A 27,493-nucleotide genomic window follows, 5' to 3' on the forward strand; every position below is an offset into this window, starting at 1 on the left:
GAAGCCGCGCGGGCGGCGCGTGCGCAGAGGGCGCCGCGAAGCCGCCGCGGGCGGGAGCGCCGGGCCCGGCTGCCCGGAGCGCGCTCTGCGCCTGCGCCAGGCGGGCCGTTCGAAGGCGCCGGGGATGAGGTGAGCCCTGAGGGGCCGCCGCCGCTGAAACCGGGACCCGGAGCCAGATCGGGACCTCAGGACGGGCTGTTGAAGAGAAAGGCTCGGGGACGGGGCTCGGGACCGAGGGGCGTGAGGGCGGGCAGCACTGGGAACATGGCGGTGTTCCCTGAGGGAGAGAGCGGCCCTGAGGGGGCTTCAGTGGCCGCGGGGACCCGAGCGGGGCTCCCCGCGGAGAGAATCGGGCACGGGAGGGTCGGTATCGTACGCTTGGGACGTGAGCCTTTCTTGACAATAATTCACATATTTATTTCTTTTCTGCGGGAGGAGTAACTCGGTCTCCTAGCGACACCCGGCTTGGCCCGACGCGGGCTGAGGCAGCGCTGGAATCGGGCCCGGGAGCGGCAGTGAGCTCGCACCTGCCTGCAGAACGCGATACAGACACGGGCAGCGATCCAAGGAATGCTGGTACAGGAGTGCTGCGGCACGGCTGGGATGGGAGTGGGGAACAGCAGCCCAGAATAACCAAGAGAGTTTAAAAAATTGACCTTGTTTCTGTGAAAGAATAGAAAAGTGAGAAAGCAGAGCTGCTGTCAAACTCTGAGTGGGGGAAATATGTCAAAACATACCAGGATGGAGTCAAACACTGCTCTGTGTGGTGGAAGCAAGGGGAATTCTCCAGAGAATCCTTTTGTCACCTCAGTGGGCTCTGGCATCAGGCCTGGTGCAGTTCACAATTGGAAAGTAGCTACATTTTTGAACTGGCTTAAGATTTCCAGTTTTGCATCCTGGTCCTGTAACTCTTGAGTTATAATTACTTTTCCCATCCTGCTTTACTGAGCAAAATTGAGAAAATAAATACTTTTCTTTCTCAGGTTTAAATACCAAGTGAATAAGGATGTCAATTGTCACAGTGCAGCTTGGGCAGTGTGGGAACCAGACTGGGCACGAGGTGTTCAGTGCTCTCTGCAGTGACATCCGTGGCACCCATGGGCTGTGTTCCAAGAAGGAGAATGAATCCTACCAAGATGCCTGCAAGGAACGGTTCTTCTGCGAGGAGGAGGCTGGAGGTACAGCTTTAAAGGGCTTTTTTCCCCTCTCAGGGTCTGATTTCAGCACACAGAAACATCAAGTGGTTTATTTCATGAAAGGTCAGTGCTCTCTGGTGTTCAGATTTGGTTTTGGCACAATAAATGGTTCAGCAGAAATCAGGGCATGGCCAGGTCCTTTCTGTATTGTCCCATTAATAGTTTGGCTGAAGTGGGTGGGAGGGATAACTTTGGGATGTTGTATCCATCCAAGCTCATCCATCCCACCTACATAATTAGCACGTTTTCCCTAATTTTGTTTTCCTTCCTGTGCAGTACCTGTTGCTCGGGCTGTGCTTGTTGACATGGAGCCCAAAGTGATCAGCCAGACTTTATCCATGGCTGCCAGGTCTGGCCTCTGGAGATACAACAGCCACTCACACTTCTGCCAGAAGCAAGGATCTGGGAACAACTGGGCCAATGGGTAGGAACAGCTGCCTCAAGCTTCCCTGAGGGAATTCTGGAGGCTGATGAGCTGCTCAGACTCCCTAGGAGTGGTAATACAGCAGCTGTGGGAGTTAAAGTAAAATTTGCTTTATGAATAACTTCACCTTTCTGCTTTTATTTGGATGCATCCTGCCCTGTCTTGCTGTTTTGTGTTACCCCACAGTTACTCTGTTCATGGGCCCAGACACAAAGAAGCAATCATGAATCTGGTGCAGAAAGAAGCAGAGAAATGTGACCGACTCGGGGGATTTTTCACGATCATGAGTATGGCTGGGGGCACAGGATCAGGCCTGGGAGCATTTGTGACCCAGTGTTTGAGAGATGCTTTTCCAACCTCATTCATACTGAACCACGTGATCTGGCCCTATGGCACTGGGGAGGTGAATGTCATATTGCCTTTTAGTATATAATAAGTTTACATTGAATTTGGAAGTTTATAATCACTGGTTACTTTTAAACAAAGCATCTATAACAGAAATAAACTAGAAAATGGGTACATTGTACACTGAAAAAGTTCAAGTATCACAGCTAAAGAATTTTCACCAAAAACTCTTGATAATTTAAGTTCTGAAGGGATACAGATTCTCAAGAAGCTCTGTATCTAACTAGAAGTCTCCTGATGTGCTCTTATCCAGCATTATAATCAGTTCCCAGGCAGATTTGGTTCCAGCATGTTTGTATGGAGAGAGATGGATAACCTGATTCTCACAGGTCTTGCCCTCTTTCCATGAAAAGGCTCTGAGCTCCTGACCTCACTCTGCACTCTGACAAAGAAAATGAATCACTTCCTAAATCATAACTGAGGAAACAGCAGGAGCCAGAGGATTATAAACTAAAAAGAGATTAAGTTGTTTGACTCTTCTTTGTGTGTGATTTTTTGTTTGCTTCCAGGTCATTGTTCAAAACTACAACTCTGTTTTGACTCTGTCACATCTGTACCACTCATCAGACGCCCTTCTTGTCCATGAGAATGATGTCATCCACAAGATCTGTGCCCAGCTGATGAATATCAAACAGATTTCCTTCAGGGATGTCAATCAAGTCATTGCTCACCAGCTGGGCAGTGTTTTCCAGCCCACTCACACAGCAGGAGGGGGCTCAGGCTACAGCAGAAACCCATTAGGTACCAAACCCGACATCCACACACCTTTCTGGAGTCAGCTCAGCTGGGAATGGAAGTTCTTCAAGTGTTTGGATACATCCCAAGTTTTAAGACAGGAAAAGACCAATTTAGAAGTTCAATCCCCATGTTGTAGCAGAGTCAAACCCTGACTTCTGGTTTCATTCTTTACCAAAAGAACCCTGTTTCTCCTTTTTCAAGTGATCACAGACACCCTTGTGCCTGTTTACATTTCAGAGGAGATTTGTTCAGGGCAGTAATTTTGGACCGAGTCTCACATTTTACTTTGGGTTAGAAGTTTGTATGAACTGAAACAAACTGAGAGTTTGGAGTTTTGCTCTGGCAGAAGAGGCGAGCAGACAACTGGGTAGCAACATGCAGCAGACTAACATTTGTACCTTGAAAGAATTAGAGAAAATTGCTTGTAAAATTAAACTTCCACATCTGTCTGGAGTGCAGAGAGAGTCCTTGAGATTCTGATCTGAACTGCAAAATAAAAGCTACTAACAGCCTGTATAGAACTCAGTAATACACAGCAAGTTTGTATGGCTTTGAAATTGCTGCATCTCTGAACACTCCTCACTCTTCTCCCATTGCAGCTCCCTGTGCAGTATCTTTGTCAAACATGAGCAGCTGTTGATTTCTCTTTTCAGGAGATTTAATGGAGACATTGGTCCCACATCCCGAGTTCAGGGTGCTGGGCCTGCGGAACATCCCCCAGGTGCCTGAGACCTCCCTGGCTTACAGCACCTTCAGCTGGCCTGGCCTCATCAAACACCTGAGGCAGATGCTCATTGCTAATGCTCAAATGGAGGAAGGTAAATACACACCAGCCACTCACCTTCAGTCCCCATCACCCTGTAAACATTTATTTGTACAGATGGAATAAAGCTGGGTGTTTTGTGGAGCTCACAGTTCAGAAAAGAGCTGCTGCCCTCAGCAGGAATTTGCCCCCACAAAACCAGTTGCTCCTTTCACCATTCCCTCAGCTGTCACAGCAGCTCCCAGATCGCTCCTGCTCTGCTTCCAGACATCTCAGCTAATTATAACTATTGAAAATACACAAACCAAACCAACAGTTTCTGACTGTGCCCTTAATTTACATAACTCATTTGGAACCTTCCTTGCATGGTGAGCTCTGCTTTTTCTTTTTACACCTTCTACCCATAAAAATCAGGCTCAGCTCTCCCATGTAATTTACACGGAGAATTCAGTTACAGCCCCCAGTTATGCAAGGAATGGGCTGGAGGCTTGCTAAGTATAGAAGCAGGTATCCATTTTCTCTGACAGTGACTGCCAGGCAAATCCTGCTGGATTAGCAGTGGTTTTCTCTGGGAATTGTGTGATTGCTGCTTCATTCATGTGCAGCAGCTCCAAACTCCAGTGTGGTCTCAGTTTGGGGCACAGTGATAGTTCTCATCTGCATCTTCACAAAACATTCACTTGCCTTTCTATCTCTTTTTCCCAAATCCCAAAGGTATTGATTGGCAAGTACGACCACCACAGCCAGGCTCCTCCACCCCCTCCACAAACAAACCCCTGCACTTCAACACTTCCATTGCCAACCTGGTGATCCTGAGAGGAAAAGATGTGCACGGCGTAGACTTGGGTAAGAGAGAGGAGCACAGCACCTCAGGGGCTCTGGTTTCACATCTCACTGCTGTATTTGCCACCAGATCTGAAGCAAGTGGAAACATCCCAAGACCACACATTTGACTCCTAAGGTTGATATTCCTTCTAGAAACATTTTACTGTCCAAGGCCATGTTGTCTAATTGCTTAGGGCTGTTGTGTTTTACTTCTGAGTTTCCTGAAGCACTTCAGGGAAGGAGGAAGAGACTCAAGTCTGTATATCTGGAATTCTTGGCTATAATGTCTGAAAATACATTTAGCTGTTTCTGGAGTGATGAGCCTTTCTGGCAGCTGAAATATCCACACCAGTTTGCAACTAGATAATCTAAGGAATCTGTTTGAAAGTTGTATTTTCAACAGGCTGCCCACTCTGCAGATATTTTCCCAGGCCTGAAATGATCTGACAGCATTGATTAGGCCACACAGGGATCAAGTTTGGGTTTTGTCCAAAGGGCTCTCCTGTTTCTCCTACAGGAAGTTTCCAAGATCCCTCATTATACACATCATGGCTAAACCCTCAGGATGCTTTTAATGCATGGAAAACACCCAGAGCATTTAACAAGTATGAAAAGTCTGCTTCTTTGGTCAGCAACAGCCAGTTCCTGCTGAAACCTCTTGACAACATTGTAGGAAAAGCTTGGAATATGTTTGCTTCCAAGTAAGTGAAAATAATTATGCTGGTACTTCACTAATAATTGCCAATATCTTCCCTGATTTCTAATGTCTGACCCATTCTTCAACACACAGAGCTTACCTTCACCAGTACACAAAGTTTGGAATCCAAGAGGAAGATTTCCTGGACTGCTTCACAACCCTGGAACAAGTTATCTCCAGTTACACCAATCTGTGATTGATTCCTTTGTTTAAATGGTCTGAAGTAGAGATTTTCTGAAAGAACCAAGCTGGAAAACCTTCCATCAACTTCCTGAAGTATGTAAATGATTGTACTGGAGTTATTTTTCAGTCTTGGGAGTCTGTGTGTGTGTGTGTGTGTGTTTGAATAGCAAGAACTGAATCTGAATATATTCATATATTCATACTATTCTTATTTAATATATCTAATAAATGCCTATTTTTCAATACATTTGCTATATACTGTAGCTATATCCTTTTCTGACCATTTCATTAAGCAAAATTACAACTCCTGTTTTTCTCCAAGTTATAAATTAATTAACTTGCTAATTATCTAAACATATTTGCGATGAGGATGGCTGGTAGATTGCCGATGTAAGAACTTAGAATTTGATATAATAAATACAATACATTTTATAATTTCCAAAGTCAATTTAAGGACTTGGCTCTTTTTTTGCACAAATTTTACCACGACCACAAGGTGGTGCCCTGGGAAGCTGCAGCTCCCTCCTGGCAGGAGAAGGGATGGAATAAATTGGGAAGGCACCCATTGAATTAAAATAAAATGAGTACAGTAGAATTAAAGATTACCTTGTAACACTGAGCTCTTGTCTGCCTCTGTTAGCTTTTCATTAATGGTAGGGAGAGCTTTGGGAATTTTTGCCATTCCCTGCCCCATGTCACACTGTTCTCCCACAGAAATAATCCCACAGGCCAAAAATTCAAAGAGTTGAATCAGTCTCAAGGACTTTTCCCTTGACAAATGGTCAAATTTCACAGTGCACCTTCATGTCTTGGTGCCATTTCATTCAAAAGATGGCAGCTCAGAGCTGGGGCCCGCTCTGGCCAGAAGAGATTTTCTGCTGTGTTTCTGCCACTTTCAACCATTGTCTAATTTGGGTATTTTCACAGAAGAAACTGCAGGAAAGATTGCACAAGAAGTTCAGACAAACAGCACAGGCAAGTCGAGTTTGCAGGAACAAAGGGTCAGGAAAGGAGACCATGGTGAGCTTCTCCCTCCTCCAAAAGGCACAGGATGTTCAGCAACACAGAAATAAATTCCCCTGGTGTTTTCAACAGATCCCAAACAGAATTTCCAGTATCGGAAATGAGAATAGGTAACTCCATGAAAATGTGGCCAAGTCCCAGGAATGCTTTTCCTCCTCATTTCACAGAACAGGTAAAAGGGTTTTTCAGAAGGCTAAGGACAGGTAAGTTCCCTGAGGAACAGGGAAGAGAGCACTGGGTCATTGTAGGGCTGTAGCAATAACTTTATTGCAGAAATAACCTCATGTTATCTCTCTGTTTTCATAGTTCTGAGCATGAAGCAAACACAGCAGGTGCTCAGTGCACCTATGAGTGATAGGTGATTTTATATTTATTTATATTTATGATATTTATTATTTATTTATGGCACTTCAGGCTCATGGAGCAGGATATTTGGTCTTTTTTTTGTTTGTTTGATGGCAGAATTTCTGCCGTGTCAGGAACACAGCACACACATGTCTAACTCCAAAGCAAAATTTCAAATTTTAGCTGTTGTAATCCCTTACTGCTCTGGAGCAGGGGCTGACAGGAATTGTTTTAGCATCTCTAAGCTTCTTCCTGTGAATGTTTTTCAGTCCTGAAATTCTCACACCCTTTCCCAAACTGAGCCTTCATTTTTTTTGATCTATGATGGGATTCCTTTATTTTTTCCCCAGGATGTGCAGAGGGTCAAAGTGACAGGAAGTGAACAGCCACTATCAAATAATCATCACCTCCAAATACATTAAAAGCTGGAGGAGTAATTCTTTATGTAATTGATAAAATTAATTATGTAAATAGAGCCTGGAAGAAGGCCTTTATTTCATTAACAATTACAATTAAAGAGGTAGATCAAAGGTCAGCACAAAGCCGTGGCTCAGAGACAGGAACAGCAGAATCAGTGGCCTTGACCTTGCTTGTTGTAGGCAAAGTCCCCACAGGATGTCCATAAACCCAGGAACAATGCTCCAAATCTCACTATTGTTTGTTGGAATGGACAGGTGCAGCTCACTTGGAAGTTGATTCAAGAACTCCAACTATAGCAGACATTTCATGAATAGGAGAACATTTATTTAACCACAAAAAAAAACCCCCAAAAAACCCTGACCCCCAAAAAACAACCCACAAACAGAGCTAAGTAAAATAAACTCACCAAAATTAAAAATAACCTTCAATAACCAAAAATGTTTTAAACACAAGTAAGTGTTTGGCAATGTAGCTACAGATACAATTTATTTATTTGGGCATAAATAGATATTGGTGTTTTTAACGTTGGACTCAATACCAGCACAGGAAGGATGGAAATATGTAAGAGAAAAAAAATCTGTGGTTCCCACAACAACCAGGGTTTAATGCATGATTATTCAAATTACCAGTTGAAACACTACTGAGAAACACTAAGGTACAAAAGGGCCTTGCATGAATAATTCACTTCTTTCTGCATTTGTTAATACATTTAGTATGGATAAATATTATTAAATGATAGCCCAAACATCCAAAAGGAAATAGGACCGAGTGTACTTGAAAGAAATCTGCTTTTTGCTGGACACCACTTTAAAAACTGCACAAGAGGAATCAGGAAATTGATTCATGGATCCAATATAGCACAAAAAACTTCCAAAAGGAACTGAGCTGCTGCCTTCCCTCAAGGGCAGCGCAGACAGAGCTTTTCCAAGGCAGCAAATTCCCCCGGAGCTTCCTGCTCCAGCTCTGCCCACGCTCCAGAGGCACAGCCCGGACACTGGGGCAGCTTTTACCGGCCTGCAAGTGGAGCTGAAAATGCTGAAATTGAACCATGGAGCCTTTCCGGCTCTTTCAGTGCAACTGGGGCTCACAATGGTCCCTTCTGAGCTCGCATTGTGGGAATCCTGTCCCTGCAGACCCGGCCACTTCCCCTGCCCGGGTGGGGCAGGACTCAGCCCCCGCCCTGGAGCAGCACAACCCTGCTTAACCCTTTCCAGGAGCTGCGATAAAGAAATATTCCTGCCAGCCACAGGGGAAAGGTGGAAACGGCCCCAGAGAAGAGATTGCAGAAACTGCTCCTTAGAAAAGAAAGACAATTTTTATCTTAAAGCTGCTCCATGATAAAGATCATGGAAGAAATGTGAATTTTAACCTCATGTTCACACAAGCCTGAGGAATATGAAACAGTGGCTCCTAAGAGAGTCACACTTATCTGTGTGAATTAGGTACTAGAAACCTTGTCTTAAAACCAAACTGAAAAATCCCAAATGATACACTGTAAGATAGAAAAATTAGTAAACTGAGCATGTTCTCTAGGCCAAAATTCCTATTTTAAAAGTAAAAGCACTAAGTGGACAAACTAAAATAAGCCACTGGTTAAACCATAACCAAAAAAAAGACAGAAAAACATTGTTGAGCTTTTGTTTCACTGGTTGTATGTGAGGAGAAACGAGCCCAGTGTTGGATTTGCACTGAAATGGGTGAGTTCTGGAAAATGATTATTGCACATTATTGCTTACATGGGCAATGTCATGTTTACTTAAGGCTTACAAAAACACAGTTTTTGAGTTGCCTGAGGATGGTGTAACTGTGGGCAGATGGCAGGATTGAATTTGAACCTGTGCCCAGCAGTGTCCAAGATGTAATGGATCATTTACAGCAGCACGTCAGGGGAGCTGAGCCCACATGGCCTCATCCCACAGGCTGAAGGTGGAATCAAATCCTGCCTGGCAAGGGCAGCTGTGGCTGCTCCCTGCAATCTCCTCGCTGAGGATGGTGAGAGCTGGGCACTAATTCAGAGCTTCTGCTTTCCAGAAGGTCTGGAACAATCCTGAGCTCCATCTTTCCATGAAGTGTTTGCTGCTGCCTGGCCTGGCCTTCTGCCACTGGCAAAGGAAACACGGCAGGTTTCCTCCCCACCCCACTTTGGGCAACTCCAGCCTGTGTTGGCTGACTGGGAGATCCTGAAGTCAGCAATTGTGTTTATGCAGTGATTTGAAGGTGGGAATCTTTATTTTATAGGCTGAATTTTGGTGAAGAAACCAAATGCAACAGATGAAACAGTCAAAACCAGAAATCTGGCAATGAAAAAACCAAAAATCCAATTAAATACTCTGCTACTGAGAAGAAATTCTATTCCCTTCCACCAGCCACTAGCTCAGGGTTTCATATTATTTTCCTTTATAAAGATTTAGTCAAGCTTTCCCTGAAACCCAGTATTTTCAGGTGAGTATTTTTACATAAAAAACAGACACAAACCTGATGTGTGCTGTGAAAGGAGAGCTCACTCTTCAGTGAGATGAGGAAGGAAACCTCAGCACGTGGGGTCCTGTTCAAGCTGAACAAAACTGCAGGGACCAGGCTTGAACTTGGCCAAAAATGGCTCCACAGAGAGGGCAGAGAGGGATCCAAGGCCCGAGGGAAGGGACAGCAGTGACAGTCTCAAGCAAGGGCTCTCAGGCTCTTAAACAACACTTAAACCCTTTCCTTCTTCCCTGAACTGGGAGGATCTCTCAGTCACAGCTGGAATCTGTTGCCAGAGGTTGCCTCACTTTCCCCACAAACACCTGGCTCCTCCTGGGCAGCCACAGGCTCCGGGGCTGCTCTGGGGTTTGCCACAGGCAGAAGTGGGAGAGACGCTCTGTACACAAATTAAAGGAGGCAACAGAATTAAAATCACCACTTGCAGTAGCAAAATATTGCTTTGAAAATGGTTTTGGCATCCATTAGTTGGAAGTCAAGTAAATATCGGCTTCAGGCATCTTAAAAGTTTCTTCCTTGCTGCTCCCCACCTCGAGCCTTACACAACACCCAGGAATGCACTGCCTGTGTCACCAGAGGTCAGCTGGGCTGAGGAGAGACCTACAAATCCAGGAATCTGAGAAATGAAATGTGTTGTTATGAAAATATCCTAAATATTAAGAGCTCTCCAGAAAACAGCTGCAGCAAAGCAGGCACTGAGAGCAGAGCTTTCCAACCAGCCCAGAGAGGTTTTGTACGATGCTGTAAATGTGAGTATGTGTTTTCTCTCTGAGACAGAGAAATGCTGAGCACAGAAACTTGTGTTTTCCCATCAAAGGATGGAAAAATCCTAATAACCTTTCTGAGGAAAGCCACAGTCCCTCAAAGAGAGAGCCTTGACCAAGGTATTGATGTTTTTATCAGCTCCTGCAAGAGAAGAGGTTCTGCAGGAGGTTCTCTCCTGGCAGCACAGAAGCAAAGAGGCACCACAAGGTCATTTCCTGAGGACACGAGCAGCTTTGGGCTCTTTGGAGAATTTCTTACAGGTGATACCAGAGTCACCAGGGAGTCACCAGAGTCACCAGAGTCACCAGGGAGTCACCAGAGTCACCAAGGCATTTTCGAGGCCCAGCAGAGCCGTTTCCAGGAGCCGGGTGTGGCCGCTATCAGAGCCCGAACAATCCCGGAGCTGGCAGCTCCTCTCTCGCCTTTCAGCTCCAAGAGCCGCCGGTTTCCTCATGGCCACTGCCCGGGCAGCTTCGGGAACAGCCCAGCCATGAACCGGGAGCCACTGCCCTGGAACACGGGAGATTCCACACTCCCCCCAGCTCAGCAGCTCCTCAAACAGCCCGACAGAAAGGTGACCTTTGCTTTAATGCACTGCTCTTTGACTCATTCCAGAGATGATAATAATAATAAATTAATAAAACCTCCTCAGCACAACAAAGGGCAGAGCTAAAGCAAACTAAACCCAAGCTGGGCTCATTCCACAGGTTCAGGTTTGCACCTTTGTTTCGCCACACCTGGACACCACCAGCAGAGAACGGCTCAACAGCCTCTTCACTCATAACTCAAATGTGGTAAAAAGCACCTTTTTCAACCAAAATACCATTTTTTTTCCTGAATTCTTACCACATTCCAAGCAGTCACTAATTGCTGGGCTCTCCCCGTTTGCTGGGAGGTGACATAACAGCGGTGACTTTGTGTTTGAGCTCTTTCCCCCCTTGTGAGACCCAGGTTGTTCCAGCCTCTCCCTCTGCCAGAACAATGTTCTGCTGCCTTTCACAGAGCCCGAGTGGATGCACCAGTGAACAAGTAAAATGTTTGAACAAACCCAGGCCAGCATTTCACACCCTCCATCAGCCACTTCAATTAGCAAAGTCACAGCGGCCTCAGTTTTTCACATAATCCTTCTAGAAATGACTTTGCAAGAGCACATGTGAATATTTCCCTCCTGTCTGGAGGCATCAGAGGTGTTTCAGGGAAGGGAATTGCTCCACTCCCCTGTGCCGAGGTCAGTGATCCAGCACTGCTCCCTCACCTGCCCAGCAGGATCCCCTCCCACTCCACCAGCTGCTGCAGTCTGGAGAGAGCTGGGTGAATTACTCACTGTTTTACTGCTTTTCCTTCTCCTCCAAAAAAACAAATTTACAGCAAAAAAAGCGTAATTTTAAATCTCAGAAGAATCATTTCAATTACCTTATCTATAATTACATTCAGCCTTTTAACTGCTGATTACAAAGTATTTTTTAACTCTGTACTTAAAAGAAAAACGATTATTTTTACCTCCAAAGAACACACCCAACCCCCACTTATCTTTACACCTGCCATCAATTTGGTTCACTAATATTTATATTTCTGCTTGATAATCAGGGAAACATCCAGAGTGTTTTGCTTGCACTTAGCAGTGCCTGCAGCGAGAGGGAGGCTGATTCTAACAAATCCAATAATGAAGCCCAAAAGCACAGCAGGGAAGGACTTTGTGCAACAGCATCAGGCCACTGTCGAGTGTTAGTGACAAGGATCTTGAGCAGGAACAGGCAGCTGGGGGAGCTCTGAGGGAGCTGCTTGAACAGAAACACAGCGTGAGGCTGGCACGGGGAGGAAGAGCTCCAGGACAGGGAGCAGCAGCTCTCCTGACTCTTGTGATGGATGTGAGGCTGGAACTGCACGGTTTGACCTGACCTGAGCTCTGCTGGGGCACTGCCACCTCTCAGTGCCCTGACCTCCTTTCACAGATAAATGAGACTAAAAAAAAGAAATCTGTCACATTACAGTCATTAGTTGTTTTTACAGGGATGTTACTTCTGTGTGTTTTCAGTCATTCCCAGGAAAAAAAACCAAACAAATAAGATACTTTATTTAGTGTCTAACTGCAAGAAACAGCAGCTAAAAGTAGGAATTTGTGCCAAGATTGTTCCTCTTGCAAGAGCTCCCTTTGGATTTGTCCCTAACACACTGAACTGACTGATTCCAATGTGTAATGAAGATACGGGCAACAAAAGGAAACTCTGGGTTAAGGGAGCAAAATCCACATTTTCAGGTCAAATGCTAAAGGCTGGATCTCTCTGAAGGCACAAAATCCAACTGCTGAATTATCTTCTGTGTTCACCCTGAAGAATGTTTGGGACAGCAAATGTCACAGTGTTACCAGGAGAGTTCAATAGAGAGAATGGAAACAATCCAGCTGAAATAAACACTGGGAAACGTTATTTCTTTGTTTATTTGAGCAAACATAAAACTATCCATTGCAAATCTCATCAGGTTTGTGTCACTTTTGTTTCTATTATTAGGGTTTTTTTACCTTTTACCAAGTCTTATCTCCCAGGTAGAAGCAGGTAGAATGATCACTTCCTTCTTTAAATAGTGTTAGAAAGCCTCAAAATAACAGCAGAGCTTATTGGAATGGACACATGGAAACACAAGCTGAAGAACAATATAGATATATATATATATATTTCACACTATAAATATGTAAACATATTGAACCAAAAATAGGAGAAAGCTTTCAATTTTCCTTGTGCTTTTCCAGCAGGCAAGAGGCGGAATTTTAAGGAGATCTCTAAAGCATTTATAAAGGGTCAGTTTATTGGCTCAGGCTCTAGGAAAAAGGGATTTTTCTCTTTTAATTCTTGCAGTGTCCTGATTCTAACCTGAGAGCACAGAGGGATCCCAGCATGGCATCAATGCCATCCCCTCCCAGAAATGTGAGAGGTTAGGAAATACCTGTGTCCCTCAGGTGACAAATTTGGGTACCAAAAAGCTGCCACTAGAAGAGGAGAGAGCAGCCAAGGGCTGTGACTGATCCAGTGTCCTGAGGGGAAATGGAACTCTGAGATGATCCCTTACCAAGGGCAACACTGAGGCTCTGCAGGCTGAGAAGGTGAAGTTCCAAACACAGCTGTGGGGTTTGGAATTGTACCAGAACAAGTTCTTTGTGACATTATAGTCAAAGGCCACATTCAGGCCAAAAAATGGAAAGATTTAGTAAATACTGTTCACCTCTTAAAAATCACCAGGAGCAGCTGAACGGCCTTTGTGCTTTAAACTCCCTCGTACCAACTCCTGCGCTGGGACTTTCAGATCTTGGAATTGAATCTGTTGGAGCAAACCCTGTCCAGTCATTCCCAGCACTGCCTCAAGTTCCCTGTGGAGCCAAAGAGAACCGGTACAAACCTCACCCTGCCCAGGGGAAGCTTTAGGAGGGCTCTGTTCTGCAGGACCGCGGCGCTCGGAGCTCGTTGCCAGCCCTAGCACAGACACTGATGGAAACAGCTGGGGATGGATGAGGAACGCTCAGATGAGAGATACCAAAATGTCAGACAGCCTACCGACTGTTGTTGCCATGAGATCCAACAGTCAACATCAGTCTGATAAGCTATCCGACAGGATGGTACAGCCATGGCATGGCACGACGCTGGCAACACAACGGGCTCCACCAGAGCTCACCTGCCTCCAGCCCTGCCCAACCTGGCCCAAGAACAGCCTAAGCTCAGCTCAGCCAGCTCCTGAGAACGCTAATTAGGAAGGCAAATTAATTCTTGGTGCTTACCCCCACCCCCAGGATAAAAATAAAGAACAATTGTTGACAAGTGATGAGAGGAATGCAGGTACAGCAGCAGTGGGGATTGATGCACTAAGGAGGGAAGAGCCATTTTAGTATCAATAATTCTGTTCCTGTACATCACAACTGGCACATGTAACAGGTCTCACTTCAAAAGCATGGGGTTAAAGGTTCTCTAAAATTCTCTGCACCATTCCTGGGTAGACACAAAACCTGCTTTCATCTGGAATCTGAACTTTTCCCTCTCTTCTCCTCCACTGCCCACAGTTCTGGGCTCAGGGGCAAACACCTGAGCAAAATTTAGGATAACCAATCGTGTTGTCTATTTAACCTATTTATCTCTATTTAACCTATTTAAGCAGTGACTGTGCTTCAAGCAAGGCATGGCCTTCCTCCTCCCTTTGCTAAGCAAAAAGTTCTGAAGAAAAAAGAACAAAAAAAGAACAAAACAAAAAAAAGAACAAAGGGTTTGAGCACCATTAGTGCAGGAAGGATGAGCAAACATGCACAGAGCATCCAAAAGTGAGAGAGGAAAAGAAACAGCTTTAAAAGACTGACACAAGAAATTCTGGAATGATCATAAGATGACTTTATAAAGTTTTTATCTTAACTTCATTCTAAATATACAGAATAAAAAATGTTGGCTTCAGCATTTTGACATCAACCATCTCTGCTAACATCATGAAGTTGGAGAGGGTGGCTTTTCCAGCGTGCAATGCAATGGGACACTGGGAATTCAGACAGAACAGCCTTACCATGAGGGACATGCAACAGTTTGTACCCGACCTGTACTCAGTTATTTACATTTTCATGGTCTTGAAACTTATGGAAAAAGCAAACCAGCCACCCTTGAAAAGAAAACGTTACCCTCAGGTCAGTCTGAAGTTAAATCAGAAGATGGAGAGTATTAAATCATCAGTTTTGGAAGTAATTTGGATGGACAACATTTGTGTTAAACTCCATTTAACATCCCATTGTCCATCCTGTAAAACACCACCCAGACTCGTGAAGCATTTACACCTTACCGTAACATTTATAAGTTTGTCAATGAAACCGTTCTTCTAATATCCAAATTACTTTCAAAATGAGACAAAAAAAAACTTGTTAAAGAGTTGAAAATCGATGTTAAAAATTTTTCCCCCCTTTTGAATAATGCTGATTTTTAAACATATGAAAAGATGTGTCATTTCTCGTGTCTGCCAAAACCCATCCTGAGGGGTTTTTTCCCATTTTTTCCAAGCTCATTTGGTTTTTTCTTCTGAGTACATCTTCTGTTGCAGTCGCTTGGCATAGCTCTGGGCCATGGAGTTGATTATAGATAAGATAAAATAACAAACCATGACAATCACCAATTTTTCAAATATCCAGGATAGCCAGTTTTCCCCCTGAAGAGACAAAACAGAAGGAGGAGAATGAAGATTAGTGGACAGGACAATGGAGAGTTCTGGGTGAAAGGGGAAAGGCTGACCTGTCTTTATTCTGCAATTAATCGAATTAAAAGCAGGAACCAAGTGCGAGCTGACAGATTCCTGCAGGTCCCTTGAAAGACAATGCAGGAGGGGCTGCCAAATCCCTCATCATTCCCAGTGTGATTTGTCTGGATCATTCCCGAAGTGATTTATTATTCCCAGGAGTTTGGGCTTCGCTAACAATTCTTGGAGTTCAGTATTAGCAGCCCCTGCCTGTCACGTTCCTCGCAAATAAAACAATCAGGTGGTTGGTAAACAATGTGGATTTTTCCCTAAACTGCCTTTTCTGGGTTATCTCCCCACTGGGATCCCACTCTTTGGTGTCCCTGAAGTTCTGCCTCGGGGGTCGCTTCCAGCGTTTTTGCCGGGAATTCTCACGTTGTGCTTTTTGTCAAAGGAGGGCAGCAACGCTCTGCTCACAAATCCCTGAACATTTCCTGGCTCCTGCCAGAGCCTCCCCAGCTCCGGCTCTTTTGTGCTGAGAACCGGGCAAAGGGACATTTCCAATTACTGCACGTGAAATGTGACTCGGATTCACGGATTTTATCTCAAAATGCCTCAGCAGCCTAAAGAATTTCATGTCAGAGCTGCTCTGCCCCACTGAAAATTCAGGGTAAGTTTTTAAGAATACTTTTTTAAAATTTTTAAATACTTTTTTCTGTATCAAAGGACACTTCTGCCCCGTGTACCTGCTCCAAACACTGTAATTTCCTTTCCAAGACTAAAGTCTTGAGGATTTTATTTCCCTTACTGTCCACTGAGCCACAGATGCCACTGGCTCTGAAGCATCGGTGCTGCCCGGTTTGTTCCCATTTCACAAGGAAAGGCAACTTTTTTCTCCTTAAATTTAACTTTCCAAAGAGGCAGCTAATGCAGAGGCAAGACAAGCCACCGGGTTTGATTTATACTTTCATTTATTCTCCAAAGGATTCAAATGCAGTAGCATACAATTAACACTTAATTCCCAGGTTGCTTTTAAAATGAGAATTTTATCTATTCCCTGGGTCAGTGGAGATCAGAATGAGGAGTTACATTTGTAAAAGCCACAAGTGTAAGACAGGCAGGGAAGAGAAAAGTGAGCCTGGGAGGGAAAGAGAGTCTTACCTGTGGTACAGCACTGTCGGATTTGTGGTGAAGTTTTATCCTCTGAGCTTCCAAATATTCTTGAAATGGCTTCTGAAGAGAAGGACCTATACTCGGAATAGCACTGATGGAAAGTTCATCCCAGAGAACAAGATAAAATAGGGGAGAAAAAAACAAAAAACATTTTTTTTTTTAAACTTACCACTTTACCTAATCAGAACAAAGTTCAAGCTGAGCCTCCGCTCAGCAGAGAACTCGAAGCTACTCGAGAAAACAGAAACCCTCGAAATAAACCACATTTCATCTTTTGATCTGATACTTCGGGAGGGATGCATTTCCCCAGATCCTCAAAAAGTGCTTAAAAAGAAAAATATTTCTGAGCAAGGCAGCGCTGGGAAGAGAGGAGGAAGCCGGGAGCGGAGCATTTCCTGGGAGGCAGCAGCGCTGAGAACCCAATGAATGACTTGGGAGAAGTCCCACATTTATCAGCGGCAGTTCCTGTAAGAACTGGTTTGAACCGATTAATGAGGAAATGGCTGGGGCTCGTCTCATCCCTCGGTTAAAAAAGAAACTGCTCGCCCCAAGCCTCGCCCCTCTCCCGCTCGGAGCCGGCCCCTCTGCCCAGCCAAGTCCTTTTTAGGACAATTCCTGCGTCATCCCTTCCCAAAAAGAATGCGGGAGCGATCCTGGAGCGCCTCCCCCGAGCCGGGGGGAACAAAGGAACAAAGGAGCGGCTCCGAGCCCTGCCCGGCCCGGGCCCGGCTCCCGGGGCTCGCACAAATCCCCCCCGATCGCGTCCCCTCGGTGCCACCCCGCAGGACACCCAAACCCTGGCACTTGTCACAACCCCTCAGAACCTGCCCGGCTTCAAACACAAACCCCAAATGATCGGCAGCGACCCCACGGCCGGAGCTCCGTGGGGAGAACATTCCCCAAGCTGGATTCACCCCATCCTAACCCAGCCAGGCGCTTCTGAAGTGCAAAGAGAAGGGAGATTCTGATTTTTGGTTGTTTTTAAAGAAATCACTGTGGTCCTTCTACGTTAAAAAATTCACCTGAATGTTGATTATTCGGTTTTATTATATCCACTACTCCTGCTGCTACTCCAGGGAGGGCTTAGTAAGAGCCTCCATGCCCGAGATACACCAGGTGTACATGCAAGGAGTTGTACATTGTCCATCCTCCAGCAGCTCAACCCATTCCCCTCAGCCTCCTCATCTGACACCATATTCCCTTTTCCAGGCCAAAGCCCAATTAAAAAATAACAGCTTTCTAATTTTAGGGATTTATGAAAAGCACGAAACAAAGTGTCTCATTGTCCTCCAGTAAATCTATTTATTTCCTCCATGGCCGGGGGCAAAGGGAGGGTTTTTTGAACCCATTTCCCAGCAAAAGGTCGCTTCCCCCGTGATTCACCACCGGCTGAGGAAATTCAGACTGGGAAAAATTCTGGGAAAAAAAAAACCCAAAACAACCTGTGGAGTCCAAAGCACATCCCTCATCCATTTTACAGGAGATGTGTCGATGTTGCAGAGGATTCCCGGTGTTCCAGCAATGATTATTCCTGGGAAAAGCTCTCCCAGGGAGCGCGGCGCGAGTCACGCTCAGGACATGAGCGACATTTTGAGGTTTCTTTTCTTTCTCAAACAATTCTTGGGAGCCCTGAAGAGCGACTGGAAGGTAATGGTTTACTTTTGAACTTCTGCATGATTATGAAATGAGGAATATTTAAATGATGAGGGATCAATGATTAACAGGGTGGTGTTCGAATGACTCCGCTCCTCACCGAAAACTGAACTCCGTCAGTCCCCAAATTGAATTAAACCCAGAACAAAGACACAAAACCCAAGTTCAGAGACTTGAGGAGCTCCTGGTGCACCAAAACAATATTTCAAAAATTTTCTCACTAAATAATTCACTTTTTTTTTCCTTTTCTGGGCACGACTATTAGTTAAGGGCAAAAAATGAATTTTATCAAAGCAATTTTGAAGAACTGCAAGATCCTAAATGCAAGGAGCTCAGCTCCTATTTTTTCTACACCTGTAAAGACTTTAATTCTGAAAAAAATGTGCACAGATTTAAAGAAGGAGCAAAAAAAGCAGAGGAAAACCTAAAAAATCAGGAATCCACATGCAATTCTTGAAATCCCATCAAAGTGTTAATTAATGGTGCTTTTTTGAATAAAATTAAATCATTTAATCACCTGGTTATGTGCCACTTGATATCCAAAGGCATAACCTTAAATCTATAAATCTTTAAAATAATTTAATGTAATTAGAATTAAGGGAGAGTTCTGTGTCCCTGCAAACCTCAGAGATCCCTCGGTGCTGGTCCCAGGAGCAGGGGGGGAATTGGGGATGAATTTTGTGGGATTTGCATCACAATTCCTGCACTCAGCACCTCCAAAAAACCACAAATTTCCCGGGACTGGAGGAGGAAGATGCTGGGAGATAAACCCCGAATAATCCAAACCCAATTCCCTTCCTTCGGGAATCAAACCCATTGTCTTTTAAATCGAGAATATGGAAGGAGAAATTCTGATTCAGAAGTTGTTTTGATTCAGAAGTTGTCTTAGAAACTCTTAACGTTAAATACTAAATTTTCTTTTGGATTCATTCTGATTTTTTGCTAAATTTCGATATTTCACAGGGAGTTGAAACTGAGAACAACCTTCCCAAAATTGCAGTAGCCTTTGGTAATCCTAAATTCACTAAAATAATAATATTTCAGTCAAAACCATGATTTCCATTCTAATGGAAACACCCATTAAAAATTTGGATTCACTGGAAAAACACTCTTGGTGCCTGTTTTCAGAACAATTACCTGATATTTGTATCTAAACAGATGCACTTTTTAAAGCTACAATTTCTGTCTAAAAGACAAATTCTAAAGCTCTTTTCCAATAAATAAAACAAAACTCCCCATCTGTTTGAAGCACCACATGACAGAGATCCAGCAAAGTTGCTCAGGGATTCTTTTAAAAACTTAAAACTTAAAAATTTAAAAATTCAAAATTACACCAAGAACCTGCAGAGTCTGGCTCCAAAAACTCCCAGCCCAGTTACAGCAAATCTGTGTTTAAATTTATTAATTTGCTTTTCCAAGAACAACTGTCAACAGTTGCACCTCCAATGTCTTTCACTGGTCATTAAATGACTTTTGGGAAACTTTAAATCTGTTTAACAGAACCTTTGGAACTACAGAAAGATTTTTCTCAAAGACACCAGGATGAAGCATCAAACCCAGAGGAAAAAAAAAATTCTATTTTCCCTGGGCCAGCTTACAAAAATTAGGAAGTTATTTGATATTCCAGTCATCTGAGTTTTTACTAATATTAAAAATACTTATTTATAACTAATGATGGTATTTGCACTTCTGAAAGGCATCATTTTCATTTTACAAGGTATTTAGGAGCTCTTGAGTGACTGAAATCTCTGAGCCTGTGCTTTGAGAGGTTGGGAACACTCAAGGAATTAATTCTGCTAAATCCTGAAGTACAGATCTCTGGCCCCTCACTGTCACTGCACCAATATCTCACAAAAAATTGGTCATGCCATAAATTAGGAAATAAAATTCCCATTTTATCAAATCACAAATCACACATGGATATTTGTTCACTTTTCCAGAGAGAAATGTTAGAATTCACAAGTTTTTTCTGAAAAAAAGAAGCTGCCACTGTAGACTCAAATTTTGGGAATAAAACCATGGGATTTTTCATGAATGAAAATTTGAAAGTTTATGGAAGTTTCCCTTTTATTGGAGGCCTCGAACACCAAGTGATGCTGAAGCAGCTGATTAATAACCATGAGCTGTTCTTAAACTGATCTCAAAAAGATGTGAATGAGAACCTCAGCTCAGACAGCCCCGAGTCTGAGCCCTGGGAACAACTGGGATCCATCCCCATGGGATGCTCAGGAAACTGGGAGCACTGGGGGAGAGGAGGCACAAATACAGGAGTTAATTTAATTTAATTTAATTTAATTTAATTTAATCATGGAAATTCTAACCTGGAGGGAAAGCTCTGTGGGGGAACAGAGGGTGCAAACAAGGCTGGACACACCTGGGGAAGGTGATGCAATATTGAGTCACAGCCCCACTTTATGGATAATCCCTCCAATATTCACAATATCCCTCAGCTTGGAAAATCCCTTTCCCTCAGACACACTCGGGGCAAACACCAGCAGGTTTTGGCCAGATTTGGTTTTTTGGGGTGAAACAGCCAGAGAAAAAAATCCTTTGGGAAATGGCACCACAATTGCAAATGAAGACAAGAGGACACAGGAGCAGCAAACCCCGGTGGGTTTGACACTGCCCAAGCCAGGGATGGGCTCCTCCCTATCCACACCTTCAACTCATTTAGAATAATTTATTTCAATTAGATTATTGACAGCCAGGCCAGAGGGGGAAGGCAAAGGCTTTCACCTTCCCAACATTTATGGAAAACATTAAATAATCCCACCAACACCAATTGTATAAGATTCCCATTTCTCCATTCCCCTATGAGAACACAAGAAAAATCCATCCTGCAGCTCCAAAGCAATAAAACATTTAGGAACAGGCACCGAATTTTAATATTTTAGTATTTAGGGTATTTTAGCCACCCCTCCCTCAGAAGTTCCACTCCAGCAAGGTGGTATTGACCTCTTTGGAAGTCAAATATTTTCAAAACCATTGAAAAATAAATTCCAGTGGAAATATTTTTATGCCACTGGCCAATTAGCAAAGCTGATTTCATTTGCATAACGTGTCCCTTGTCTCAACAGGGCACCTTTCTTCCTGTGAGCCCTCTGAGCCTTCAATGGTTAATTTTTTTCCAGACAGTGATCTAAACTGGCTCAACGGTTAGTATTTTAATGAGCTGTCATTTCCTGTGCTGATAAAGATTCTCACAGTATTTAAACCATCCACTTCCCTGAGGCTCCACCACCAGCAGGACCCTGCAGTGACTCAGAGGGGCTCAGCCTGAGCCTGACTCAGCCCTGGGAGCTGGGGCTGCCCAAAACCTGCCTTGGGTTTAGGGAAACCTGGGGCTGCCCAAAACCTGGGTCAGGCTTAGGGAAACCTGGGGCTGGGGCTGCTCAAAACCTGTGTCAGGCTTAGGGAAACCTGGGGCTGCCCAAAACCTGCCTTGGGCTTAGGGAAACCTGGGGCTGGGGCTGCTCAAAACCTGGGTTAGGCTTAGGGAAACCTGGGGCTGCCAAAACCTGAATCCTGGGAGTTGGGACTGACCAAAACCTGAATCCTGGGAGTTGGGACTGACCAAAACCTGAATCCTGGGAGTTGGGACTGACCAAAACCTGAATCCTGGGAGCTGGGACTGACCAAAACCTGAATCCTGGGAGTTGGGACTGACCAAAACCTGAATCCTGGGAGCTGAGGCTTCCCAAAGCTGGACCCAGCTCCCTTTCCAGCCAAACCTGGGCTCTCCAGCCCCTGAGGAGCAACCAGAGCCCCCAGCTCCCAGCACCACCCTCGGCCTCAGCACAGCTCTGGAGCTGAGCTGTTTTCTGTGCTCACAGCTCTGAAGTCGCAGAAAATAAATCTGGTTTATGGTCAGGGTCAACAGGAAGGTTTTGGGATTAAAAGGCTCCTTGGCAGCTTCATTTGCTTTATGAGATGAGGAAAGGAAAGATCTTGGTGGAGGTTACAAAGCTGAAATGGGCCCAGGTTTGACGTGGTTTCCACCTGAGCCACGCTCCAATGCCCAGGCAGTCCAGGAGGCTCCAGGGCTTTCTTCCTTGGGACATTCTGTAATGTTAAATCAATGCTTTCAAAATTCAGAATTGCAACATCTCTGACCTGCCTTCCTTAGCTCTGCTCACTGCTGCTCTTTGGAATGAAACTTCTGCTTGCTTTTTAAAGATTCTTTTTTTGTTGTTGTTTTTAACTCAATTTTGGGGAAAAAAACCTCCTGCTTATTCAGAGTTAAATCCTTCAAGCCTTTTGCAAATAAACTCTTCTAATTCTGTTGTGATCCACTGGAAGGCTTTCAACACCAAAGCTCCTCAAGTTTCAGCCCTGTCTGTCCCTTTCAGGGCACTAAAGCCATTTTTGGAGCTGCTCTCTTGTGCTCAGAACACGTCCCCCAGGTTTCTGATGGACCTGTGGCAGGAAGGTTGTTGAGTTTAGAACCAACAATGGCAGAGCTGTTGGTTTAACCTTCCAAAATTGCTCCCAGGAGCTTGTGAAGCCACTGCTCAGCTCTTCCACCCCAGGACAAGATTTCTGGTTGTCCTTTTATCACTTCTTGCCTTGCGTTCTAAAGAAATAACCTCAACCTGTATTGTAAATTATTTTTGACTAAAAAAACCCCAACCATCTTTAAGCAAACTTTCCAGTTACCTCAGCCATCATGATCTCATTTGTGCTTTTTTGGTGAAAGGAACACCACGCTCCCTTTACCAGCATCAACTGAGATTAAGTTGTAAGCAAAGAATTATGGCACAAGAAATAGCAACAAACTGGTTTGTCCAGGCTTCCAGTACCTGTGACCAAAAAACTGCTTTTCTTTCAGCTGTGCAATCACTCTCAGTGCCCTGCAGAGCTGGGAAGAGTGGAAAGCTGTTCCACAAAAACCACTGGGTTAAGGACACTTCAGGAGCACTGCTATTTTTGGGTGCATTTTGCAGAGTTTGTTGGATTCTCAGAGGTTACACCCACGAGAAGGGACTTAAAAATCAAAGTAGTAAAACCTCACTGGCTTCTGTTTTAACTCCAAATCAGTTTATTAACTCAGTAATTACCTGAGTCTTTTAGAAGTACCAAGGCATCAGAGAGGCTGTGGCTGCCTCATCCCTGGAGTGTCCCAGGCCAGGTGGATGGGGCTTGGAGCAGCCTGGGACAGTGGAGGGTGTGGGATGGGACTGGATCAGCTTTAGGATCCCTCCCAACCCCATCCATGCTGGGATTCTGATTTACAGGTAGGAATTCACTGCTTTTGCTGTAGGATCCACCCCTGAACCTGAGCACCTCTTCCAGGAACAACCCCAGAAGCTCCAGCCCAGGAGTTCATCATTAACCACAGCCAGAGGGAATCTGTGACAGCAGATTTTCTACCTAAAAAAAAGTTGTGTTTTATTTATTTTCTTTTTCATTCTGACCATTTCCCACCAGAATGGATGGGATGCTGTGTGCTTTGAGAACTACTTCTTCAGTAGTTTTCTGGGAATTCTTAATCCACATTTAAATCTGCCACTTCCCAGAAAGCATCATCCTGCTCTGAAGCACTTTGCAGGGTGTGACTTCACAAACAGCCCTGCAGCTGTAGGTAAAAAACAGGAATGCAAAGATGGAGCAGCCAAAAAACCCCACAACACACACAATAATTAAATATTTGAATAAAATCAGCAATAAACTCTTGTTGGAGTGACAGAATCCAGAGCATCTTCCCTCACCAAAGCTCAGGGAGCACAGCCTGGGGGGAGCAGGATCCTCTCCCAGCACTGAGGGAACAGCTCAGAGCAGGAGCTGGTGGAACAGGCTGGTAATTCCCAGCCCCAGCGACTTCCAGCACCTCTGGAAATCCTCCCCAGCTTGGATTTCCACCTCACACCAAACCCACTTCTCAAACCCACTTATCTCCCTCACTCCCAACAAGGTTTGTTGCCACCACTCACACTCTGTTCTGCTTTTGTTCTTCCACCAAAAAAATCTACAAAAATTTAAATTTTTCTGTGAACAGCTTCTTAACTTCCTGCCGTGTTTCCTTTTCCATTTCCTTTTTTATTCAATCAATAGAAAAAGTATTTTATGATCTGTTTGTAATGGAGACCTAGACAAAACTGTAAAATCAAATTAAATTATATTAAAGCAGCCTGGTTATGGCAGGCTCAGTGAGGGACCCAGCAGCATCCAGTGACAATAAAGAACAAGGTCTGCACATGAATCAGTTTTGCTTTTTGACTAAAAAAATCACAAAATTGTCAAGAAATTCTTCCTGGTTTATAAAATCAGATATTCTCAGACTTTATCTCACAACTTAATCTTTTGTCTAGGTTCCATTTATCCTGGATATCAGTATGTTCATTATTTTCAGCCATTGTGCTCAGATATTTCCTATTGTTTAAGAGCAACAGCCCAGACAAAGAAAGTCTAAAAGTCATTGTGGTGGATAGAATTTGATTAAAATAAAGTTACTGACCATTAAACAGAGCTCTGTTTTAATTCAATAATAGGGCTTTTAGAGCAAGGTATTGTTTAACATGTTTGAGGCTCCCCTCTAACAGAAATTGATGAGGTAATGCTGGAGACAGCTTGAGAAAAGTCAAGGATACCGGGACATTCCAAAAATCTCACTGTCTCCCAGGAACATTTTTTAACTCTGACATCAACCCTCCAATAAAACCTGAATCCAGCAGAGCTCCTGTGAATGCATTCGAAGTAATTCAATGCAAAATTATCTCCAAGACAGATGAAGTAGGAAAAATCTACTGGGTTTGGCTCCAAGCATCCACAGGAGAGTAAATCCTTGGAAATGTACCTGAGCTAGGGGCAGATCAAACTGTCTGGAGTGATTGATGCTGAGAAAAACTCAGGATGCTTAAAAGAAACCACGTTTTTCTCTCTCCCTCCCTTTTTAAAAATAATGTTAATTTTGAACATGAAACAGTTATTAAGCAACAAATGAATTTTGTGTTTTGGTACAGAGTAGAAGATCAGGAATAATAAAGCCAGGATTTGTTTCATCAGTGAAATGCCCTGCAAGGTTCTTCTGAGATTCCTTTTCTTTGTACAGCATCACTGCTTGGAGTTTTGTTTTAAAAGGAATTATTTCCAGACATTCCTCCCCTCAAACTTTTCTTGAGGCGTGTGGCTTTTATGTGAAAATAGTCATTACACTGTGGACAGCCAAATATCCATTTACCTCAGAGAAGAAACCTTGGAAAATCCAGAACACCTTAAAATTAATTTTATGGATTTATATTAGGTTGGATTAATTTTAGTTTAAAAAAACCCAACCCAAACCTTCTCAAAATCAGGACACTTTATCCCTTTCTACTGAATTTAACAGAATGGGGATCAACCCCCCCCCACCAAATTTCTCATTCTGATGTTTTATGAGTGATTTGATGTTGTAAATGTGTAAGGTACTTCCAGTTAAGGAGGATGTTTATTGTCAACCTGGAATGCTGCATAAAATCTCAGGTTTTTAAAATGGAATCACAGAATTCTATGGTTTGTTTTTTTTCTATAAATATAATTTTCTACAAATGTTCTCATTTTTTGCCATAGGATCCCACTACATCACTGCAGAAAATCCAGGGCAAACATGCCATTTGCAGCTAGAAATGTAGGGATCTGTGAGTGGAAGAGCTGAATCTTGGTTTGGGGTGAAGGTTCAGTGCTGATCCCACAACCCTGAGCCTCAGGGCCAGCAAAATCCTCCAAGGCCTGGGGGAAGGAGCTGCAAGTGAGACCCAAACCCTGTGTGGGGCAAAGCCTGGAACAAAGCACAGCCTCAGCACATCCCAGCTGCCTCCTCCAGTATTTTTCCACTTAATGGGTGCAGGTATTAATTAGTGAGCTGGGGAATTACTCACCCGATGAGGGCCACCATCTGCTCCACGATGTGTTTGCTGAAGGTGATAATAACGAAGAGTTTCTGTGGGAAGGAAAGAGCAGTCACAGAAAGGCTGGAGCCCAGGGGAATCACAGACACTGGGGGACACTTTGTGTTCCTTCCCAAACAGCTCCTCCCCAGCTTTCCCTCCTCTCCTCTTTAGTTTTCAACATTCTCCTCAAAAAAAGAAAAAAGCTGTTCACTTTCTGCCTCTGTTTTCTCACAGTTTGTATTTCTTGCAGTGTTTCTGTAGCCTGGTGCTGCCCATTCTCATCCTCCCCAAACTCCCATTCCCAGAAGCTCAAGGTCATTTTACTCCATCAGCAATGTTTGCATGGAAAAACAGCCAGAGAAATTCACAGCCCCTCACACAAACACCAGGCCTTCCAGATCACAGAGGGGAAAAATAATGTGTGTTAGTCCCGTGATTCAGGCAGAAACAACACAAAAATACTCAGTGAAGAACAGAGGAAGAGCCTTTGGGCACCTGTGAGACTGTGATAAAATCACAGAATAATCACAGTCCTAACCCTAAACCAAAATGTATCCAAAAGCTTCATAAAAACAACTTCCCAGAGTACTATTAAATATAAAAATCTAACCTAGCAAGTTCTGCCCCTAAATAGAAACCAAACCTGTAGCCATGAAGCTAAAATTCCAAATATAATATTTAATCATATTAAAAACTATTAACATATTTTAATAGTTTCTCAACCTTACAAGATAATTTTAACCTTACAAGAAAAAAGTCCATGATTTATCTGATGCAATTTTACGGAACAGAACCACTCTTAATTTCTTACTAACCACAAATTCATTAACACTAGTTGTTGTTCTAATGAAAATTGGAATGAAAAAAGGAAATTAAATAAAATTGACACAATTTTCCCGGGGTGGCCACTGCACCAGTCACTCACTTCCTGTCTGAACATTGCATTAAAAGCCTTTTCCATGACTCTCACATTTCCTAAATTCCAAATTCAGCCAGATCACTCCAAAAAAATCAAGGTTATTGCACAAGGGTGTGCTTGAAAAAGAGAATTCTAAAAGCTGAGCCTATTACAAAATCAGATGATTTACCAACTGTACAAGGCACTAGGAAATGTTTTTTCACTTACATGGGATCTGAGTGTGGGGCACTATAAATTACACAGATAACACTGAGGTAGCTGAACAAGGCAATTAAAATAATAAAAGGAATATTAATCTAATATTATTTCACTTTTCTGTGCTGCCAGAACACATTTTAGCAACACACATATTTAAAAGCAGAAGAAAATTCAGATAATACAAAAGTAAGTGTGAGAAAAAGTTGTTCTATCCCAAGAAATGGAAGAATTTC

General features: G+C 43.7%; 2 protein-coding genes across 3 annotated transcripts in view; one reads left to right on the forward strand and one right to left on the reverse strand.

Moving 5' to 3' along the window:
* TUBD1 (tubulin delta 1) lies at positions 1 to 5,813 on the forward strand. The gene is made up of 10 exons (XM_058854664.1): positions 1 to 129; positions 436 to 576; positions 984 to 1,178; positions 1,473 to 1,620; positions 1,807 to 2,023; positions 2,535 to 2,766; positions 3,417 to 3,581; positions 4,241 to 4,372; positions 4,869 to 5,052; positions 5,142 to 5,813. Exons 3-10 carry the CDS (start codon positions 1,007 to 1,009, stop codon positions 5,242 to 5,244), a joined length of 1,353 nt encoding a protein of 450 aa, XP_058710647.1. The 5' UTR covers positions 1 to 129; positions 436 to 576; positions 984 to 1,006; the 3' UTR covers positions 5,245 to 5,813.
* Positions 5,814 to 14,614: 8,801 nt separating this feature from the next.
* The window catches only part of VMP1 (vacuole membrane protein 1), a 59,406-nt gene continuing 46,527 nt past the window's right edge, over positions 14,615 to 27,493 (reverse strand). For both annotated transcript variants that reach the window (XM_058854312.1, XM_058854311.1), the window contains 3 exons: positions 26,132 to 26,193; positions 16,614 to 16,716; positions 14,615 to 15,425 (listed from right to left, as the gene is read on the reverse strand). In XM_058854312.1, the coding sequence (XP_058710295.1) occupies positions 15,282 to 15,425; positions 16,614 to 16,716; positions 26,132 to 26,193 (309 nt within the window). In that variant the 3' untranslated portion in view covers positions 14,615 to 15,281. The remainder of the gene's footprint in view (positions 15,426 to 16,613; positions 16,717 to 26,131; positions 26,194 to 27,493) is intronic.

This window comes from Poecile atricapillus, chromosome 21 (assembly GCF_030490865.1).
Source record: "Poecile atricapillus isolate bPoeAtr1 chromosome 21, bPoeAtr1.hap1, whole genome shotgun sequence".
Taxonomy (NCBI): domain Eukaryota; kingdom Metazoa; phylum Chordata; class Aves; order Passeriformes; family Paridae; genus Poecile; species Poecile atricapillus.

Bases quoted from the DNA above. Each gene is read 5' to 3' on its own strand.
- TUBD1 (XM_058854664.1), top strand. From the start codon at position 1,007: ATGTCAATTGTCACAGTGCAGCTTGGGCAGTGTGGGAACCAGACTGGG. The intron at 1,621-1,806 runs GTAGGAACAGCT...GTTACCCCACAG, and splicing joins GGGAACAACTGGGCCAATGG to TTACTCTGTTCATGGGCCCA. The intron at 5,053-5,141 runs GTAAGTGAAAAT...TTCAACACACAG, and splicing joins TGGAATATGTTTGCTTCCAA to AGCTTACCTTCACCAGTACA.